At 39.8% G+C, this 6,945-nt stretch overlaps 1 protein-coding gene across 1 annotated transcript; it reads left to right on the top strand.

Annotated features, from left to right (window-relative positions):
- Positions 1-719: 719 nt before the first annotated feature.
- Positions 720-6,424, top strand: tmem150aa (transmembrane protein 150Aa). Its single transcript, XM_084414185.1, has 7 exons — positions 720-965; positions 1,091-1,138; positions 1,218-1,304; positions 1,397-1,464; positions 2,344-2,471; positions 4,159-4,336; positions 5,987-6,424. The coding sequence occupies exons 1-7, from the start codon at positions 901-903 to the stop codon at positions 6,283-6,285; spliced, it is 873 nt and encodes a 290-aa protein (XP_084270311.1). The 5' UTR covers positions 720-900; the 3' UTR covers positions 6,286-6,424.
- Positions 6,425-6,945: the final 521 nt, after the last annotated feature.

Raw genomic sequence — 6,945 nt, 5'->3', positions numbered from 1 at the left:
TGCAGCCAGCACCATTTCTAATATTAAAATATTCAATCTTACAGACTAGGTGAAGCAAGGATTTAAGACAATATAATGCAGCTGGCTGAGAAATTCTGTGGCTTCTGGAGATGCCACTGGAAGTGGCGGTGCAAGATGCCGCTGTACCGGCAGGTGCCAGTCCCTGGCTGCTGGAGATGCCTCTGTATCGGCAGGTGCCAGTCCCTGGCTGCTGGAGATGCCGCCGGAAGTGCCACTGCGAGATGCCGATGCCGCATTTTGCGCTAGCCCTTACTGTCATTTAGTCTGCTTAAACCCGCCTCTTTCTTACAATCCACTGCAAGCTCACAATCAGATCTGCCATCCTTCCAATCAACAATTTGTTGCACTCGTCACAATAAAAGATCTGTGGCTACTTCATTTCATCACAAATTTAATGCACATTTCTGGTCTTATTGTTAATGATTTAATGCTACACATTATTCCATTGTTTTAGTAATATTTAGCCTAATCAAATTGTAATAACTTGCTCCACCCTGAAAATTATTTGCTTTACAGCTGATGTCAACCTATAGTCTCTCTCTGCAAAATGTCACGTTATAGAAGTGAAACGAATTGCGAATTCTGACATGGCTTTTAAAGTTGTCTGTTAAGGTGTTTATTTTACTGAAAAAATTGATCATTTGATCTAAGTCTCTCTCCTATATTTACCTGCTTTGTTTCCAAAAACACTGCTTTAGGCCTGGATTTGGCAGCCGGAAAGAAGGGGCAAGCGTGGCATCCCTCTCCTCCTCTCATGTCCCCTCCCTGTGTGTCCTTGCATGTCAGTGCCCCCTCGTCATCCCCCCCTTGTCTCACCCCTCCAGTCCACTGTGTTCCTCCCCCTCATGCTTGGGACAGACTGGCCTCACCGTCAGACCAATGACTGCCTGGATCATACTGCCTGTCAGCCTGGCTGCCTTCTGTATCACTGGGATATGGATAGTGTGAGTAAAAAAGGATGTCACCCTTAAAAGCTGTTCGTTATTGTTTGTCACATCAAATACTTTCTAAAAGTTGACATCAGAGCAAACATATACAATAATATAGTGATGTTTTGCTCTGTCCTCAGATACGCTATGGCTGTAATGAACCACCATGTTTGCCCTGTCGAAAACTGGTAAGTTGGGCTTATTTCGGTCAGTTTATTTCGAGTATTCGATGTTTGTCATTTGATCGTCAATGCTATTATTTTAAAGGTCATACAATGTGACATGCACAGTGGAAACAGCCAAGCCGGGCTTCCAGAAAACATGCTGTACCATTCAAGACATCCCCCTCATCAGGTTGCCTTTATTTTGAGCTCTTCCTCTTTATTTCAAGGCAGCATTTATTTCCAGTGTGATCTAACAATGTCTTTGTCTTCACTTTGATTCAGTAAATGTGGATCTTACCCTCCTGAGAGCTGTCTGTTCAGTCTCATTGGTAATGTGGGAGCTTTTATGGGTAAGACCGCTTGTTCTCATATTTTCACACGTTCTACACCAGCAGTGACATATCGAATAACAGAGAACAAAGCATGAATGGAAGCATTCAGCACCCTTGCATTTAATGCTTTTTGAGTCCCAGTGGCAGAGGTGCCGCAAAGACGGATCCCTGCATAAGAGGACACGCTACTTATTGCATCATAACAAATGAATGTTTTCCTGTGTCAGTTCATTTGTGGTTTATTGATATGATTAGGGGTTTGATTGTCCTTATCTTGTTGAAGGTTGGCTGTCATCTGCTTCTATTTGTGTTGTTGTGATATGAAATCAGAGGTGTTATTACACACTTTTACACAACACACCACAACACGTAAGATATCAAGACCTTTCTAAATAGAAGGTAAAAACCATAAGAATTGTGTGGGCAAGTACAGCTAAAAAGTAATATAAAATCTAAATTAAGTGGTAAAATGTATAAATGGCTTTAGTATTGTATGACAAAATATCAAATCAAGTTATATTCATTTTAAATATATAGCATACACTACCGGTTTTTTTTTTTTTCAGGATTTTTGGATGAATAGAAAGCTCAAAAGAACAGCATTTATTTTAAATAGGAATCTTTCGTAACATTATAAATACAGCTTATTTTGATCAATGTAATGTATAAAAGTAGTGGACTATCAGTAAAGTTCTAGCATCATTTGTTCGTAGTTGCTACTACTTGATTTGATATTTCTAATGCAGTGAGGTTTTTAATATCCTAATCGTATCAAAAATATATACTGAAAATATTGGCAGAGCAAAGAAAAGAAAACTATGCTCTACACTATGGAAGAAATATAAACTAAATAAATTGTGAAGTGATCTGAGTGTTTCTGTTTTCTTTTTATTGAAGTGGTGTTGGTGTGTTTACTACGGTACGCTCAGATCATCGAGCACCGGAACCATTGCTGGCTCAACACCAGCGGACTTGTGTCTGGATGTACTAATGCTGTAGGACTAGTCATGGTGGGCAACTTCCAGGTCAGTCACACAATTCTGCCTAAACACTGTTTGGTTGACACATTTATCTCATAGCAGACTGATAGTAGAACATTATTAAACCTTGACTTTATTGTCATGCCCCAGTCACCATTCACATACCAAAAATGGTATTGTGCTTTTGTTCTTCTGTTAGTGCTTCATGAGAAGATATTAAGGGCCGACTCTTCACCTTCAGTCTTTTCATGGGCCGTACATTCACTGCATCAGACTGATGCATTGATCAGCATCAGAGTGTTTCAGAGAGGCTTATGTTCTCAAAGTGATTAGTATTGATCAATGCATGCAACAGTCGCATTCTTCAAAATGGATTTTAGAGGGCATTTCAGTCCCTCATCTTTAACAGCACTTCCATCCATATGCTGAGTGTGCAATAGGCAAGTTTCTTGTTGCGGGAAGACATATCAGACATGTCAATGTTTTTCTGTCCACCAAGTTAGATGTCACACAAGTGTGTCTGTTTTCAAGTTTCAATGTCCAGGGGCCTCATTTATAAAACTGTGCGTAGGAACCTTACTAAAAGTGTACGTACGCACAAAAGCCAAAAATGGCGTACGCAAAAAAATATTCAGACTTATAAAACCGTGCGTACGCCAGAACCTGCGCAGAATTCACTTTATAAATCCCAGTCAGCGGAAGATTGTGCGTTCATGCGTCTCCACCCCGAAATAACCATATATGGAGCTTACAACGCCTAGTTTTACTATGCAGATCCTCATCTACATATCATTTGCATATGATTATTCATGAATAATCATATGCAAATGATATAAACGGTACAAGAAACATTACATTAATACAAATCAAGTAGTTATCCTTGCCTTGTTTTTGAATAGCCTATAAATCAAATAGTGTAAAATACATTTCAGAGAAAGTTTTTCTCAATCTTTTCCACTTGCCGAATTGTATTTTTAATTGATTTATATTTTTAATGGAAACAGATAGGCCTTGGGCATTATTTGCACGAAACTATTTTCTCAGACAATCTGGTATTATCATGATAAGCAATTATCTCTGTGGTTAAAACATTAAAACGCAGCACGCCACAGGAAAAGTGTTCAAAAACAATCGCATCCACAACAAATATTTCTATTGATTGAATTGAATAAAAAAATGTTGTAACTTTTCAGTATGATTTCATGTTTAAGTGTTTAACTCCATAATTTGAATGGCATATTTAATCTAAATGTTTATATCAGAAGTAAAACATAGTTTAAATCATTATTTTATTTATTTAAACTGCGTCAGTTTCACTAAACGGCCCAACGCGCTCGCTGGCGCGGACATAAGAAGGAATGGATATTTGCTTCAAGTGACAGGCTTGGTGAGTGTAATTATATTTGTATTATCTTTCTGTATTATGTTTAATTTTAATTCTAAATTCTAAAAGTGACCAAAAAGACATTTAACTCCAACTCACCATCGGTGTCGCCAAACTGCTCCGTCTCCAAAATGTGCGTACGCATGGGTCAGAGTTTGCGTGTAGGTGCGCATATTTTCACGTCAAGTTTTTCTTTATAAATCCCACCTTTTGCGCAGGAACTGGCGTACGCATGTTTTCAGCCCCGTTTTGTGCGTACGCAAGCTTTATAAATGAGGCCCCAGGTCTTTTATTTCCAATGCTTTGATTTATTATTATTTGAATAACACTGCACTGCTTTTCGACTAGGTGGACCATGCAAAAACACTTCACTATGTAGGTGCAGGTGCCGCCTTCCCAGCAGGCATTCTGTTCGTGTGTTTGCAATGTTTGCTGACCTACCGGGTGGCTGTCACCTCTCTGGACTACTGGATGGCTCACGTGCGTGTAGCACTGGCTACTGGTGCTCTCATCACACTGGTTCTTAGTATCCTTCCATGTTGAGTGTGACTGGAAAATGATGAATATGTGTGTGTTCATAATTTGTCTTGAGATGGATTGCTTTAACTTGTTTGTCTTGTTTATCGGTGTAATTTGAGAGCTGTTGTCATTTCTTCATTCTCATGTCATTCCAAACCTGAATGACTGACATGTTTCTGAGGAACTGTACTGGTCGCTCTATTCCATGCAATGAGTGCATGTTGGGGATAGTTGGCTTTTAAATGGATAGTTCACCAAATATTTTAATTCTGGCATTTACTCACCCTCATGTCGTTCTTTATCTCTATGACTTTCTGTCTTCTGTGGAGCATAAAAGAAGATATTTTGAGAAATGGCTGTGTTTTTTTGTTTTGTTTTTTTGTATGTGTAATGGAAGTCAGTGGTAAACAAAACTGTTTGCCAACAGGAAAGGTTTGGTGAGTAAATGAGAATTTAAATTTTTTAGGCGAACTATCCCTTTAAGCTTCAAAAAGGACACAAAGGCATCATAAAGCTATCATAAAAGTGCTCTATATGATTTGTGCAATATGTTCCAAGTATTCTAAAGTCATACAATTGCTTTGTGTGAGGAACAGACATATATGGAGTTATGTAGAAGAGTTGAAGAGGAACTCGAGGAACAGTTGAGTGAAAAGTCTAGTTTTATGAACTGATTCAGCAGAAAAGATCCCACTCAAGAGAATGTTTGTTTCACCTCGTAATTTTTTATAATATCATAACTCGATCTTCAGGTGAAATGACAGACTCCCCTCTTGTCAAGTACGCCGGACTTTTTCAATCATTCCATCTGCTTAAACTCCGCCCCTTTCATATACTCGCAAGCTTGCATTCATATCTGCCTCCATCCTATCAACAAGCGGAAAGAACCAAGACCCCGCCCTACTTTTTTTTTTTTTTCTCGATTATCTTTTGCACTTAGATGTATGTAATAATACGGAAGAAAATATCTATCGCTACTTTCATATCATTACTTTAATTTTGTCCTGTTCCTCACACAGAGCTATTATAGCCTCAGAAGATTTGCAGTATAGTGCACAAGTTATATGAACTAGTTTTATGATACATTTATAGTTCGCAAGATTCTCATTCACTGTGATTGCATGGAAAAGAACAGCATTCATCAAAAATACAGCTTTTGTGTTCTTCAAATAAGTTATACAGGAATGCAACAACATGAGGGGGAGAATTGAACTATACCATTTAGCATCAGTCGTTTTAAATAATTCACGCCACAATCAGGGCAAGGAAAGCTGTGCTTTTATCTGTTTGTCCTCCTCCTGAGGTTCTGGTCACGATCATTAAGCCCCTGACTCGTATTATAGTGGAGGTGTAATCTAATTGCTTCAGTGTAAATGTCGGCATGGAGACGGATGATCCCAGCTGGAGTCTCCCGGCCTTCCTGCTTTATTGCTGCTGTGTTCGTCAATGATTTATGAATAGTTTTTTCCCCAACCGGAGGAAAAAGGGGGGCTAAAGGGTTGTTGGGTAATGTAACTGAGAACAGCTAATTAACCAATGTCTCCATAAATAATCCATGGCTTTCCACACTAAAGTTAATTCCATCGAGACCAGCTGTGCCTTCAGCTCACACAAATATAAGCTTGAAACAGTTTGAATCCTTGATTCCCCTTCTCAGGTGGAATATTCTTCATCCACGAGAGCTTTGTTTTACAACATGCGGCGGCCATCTGCGAGTGGGTCTTCACTGTAATCATCCTCGTGTTCTACGGGACTTTCACCTACGAGTTCGGCACGGTCACAACCGAGACCATGTTGGCCGGCCTCCAGCGGAACCTCTCGCACGGGCCCGGTGTCATGATCGGAGACGACATCCAAACAGGCGCCCTGGGAAGCAGCAAGGGTTTGAAATCTCCAGGGGGAAGCAGCACCTCCACTCATCTGAACTGCACTCATGAGAACATCGCAATGCTTTAAACGCATCGGAACACACGCAGTCACATACTGGCAGATGGGATGCCTCACGACGGTGCTCTCTACATTAAAGACCACGCTTGGGTCGAGATTAAAGTGATTCAGAGGAACCGTCCAGTCTGAGTCGAGGCAGGTTAAGAGTTGATCGGGTTTACATGTGTGACCGTTGTATATTGAGTTTTGTCTAGATTTGTCTTTTTTTCATCTTGTTTTTGCCTTGCGAGAAGCTCCTGTTGGGTTGTTTGTGGATGAGAATGAGCATTTTTCTAAAGATAAAGACAGAAGGGGGATTTTAGCTCCACTGTAAGGTTTAAGGTTATTGGAAGCACAGATCCAATGGTTTGTCATGTTACTTTGCTGTCGCTTGAACCGTTCCACTGGGTGATGGGGTCAATTTTTACTGTACTTGCACAAATGTTTCAGGGTTATCTCTTTTAGAGCTTGCTTCTGTTTGCCCACCCTTACTGTTGCAAATGGATGATTTGCACGCAACACAACGAATGAACTTGTAGTTTTAAGTTCTTTTCACTTTTATTTGGGATTGCAGACTATCAGGAACCGAGTATTATTATCATTTTTGAAACCGTGAATGTCTAAGGTAAGGTATGGATCGAACTATAGCCATTTGAGTACCTGTTATTTTGGAATTAGTAGAAAAATACA

The sequence above is a fragment of the Rutilus rutilus genome (genome assembly GCF_951802725.1).
Source record: "Rutilus rutilus genome assembly, chromosome: 7".
NCBI classification, from domain to species: Eukaryota; Metazoa; Chordata; class Actinopteri; order Cypriniformes; family Leuciscidae; genus Rutilus; species Rutilus rutilus.
The sequence above is the reverse complement of the archived record's forward strand: the minus strand, read 5'-3'. Positions and strand labels throughout refer to the sequence as shown.

Excerpts from the sequence above, each read along its gene's own strand:
- tmem150aa (XM_084414185.1), top strand. The coding sequence starts at position 901 with ATGACTGCCTGGATCATACTGCCTGTCAGCCTGGCTGCCTTCTGTATC. Across the intron at positions 966-1,090 it reads ATCACTGGGATATGGATAGT|ATACGCTATGGCTGTAATGA; the intron begins GTGAGTAAAAAA and ends CTCTGTCCTCAG. Across the intron at positions 2,472-4,158 it reads TCATGGTGGGCAACTTCCAG|GTGGACCATGCAAAAACACT; the intron begins GTCAGTCACACA and ends CTTTTCGACTAG.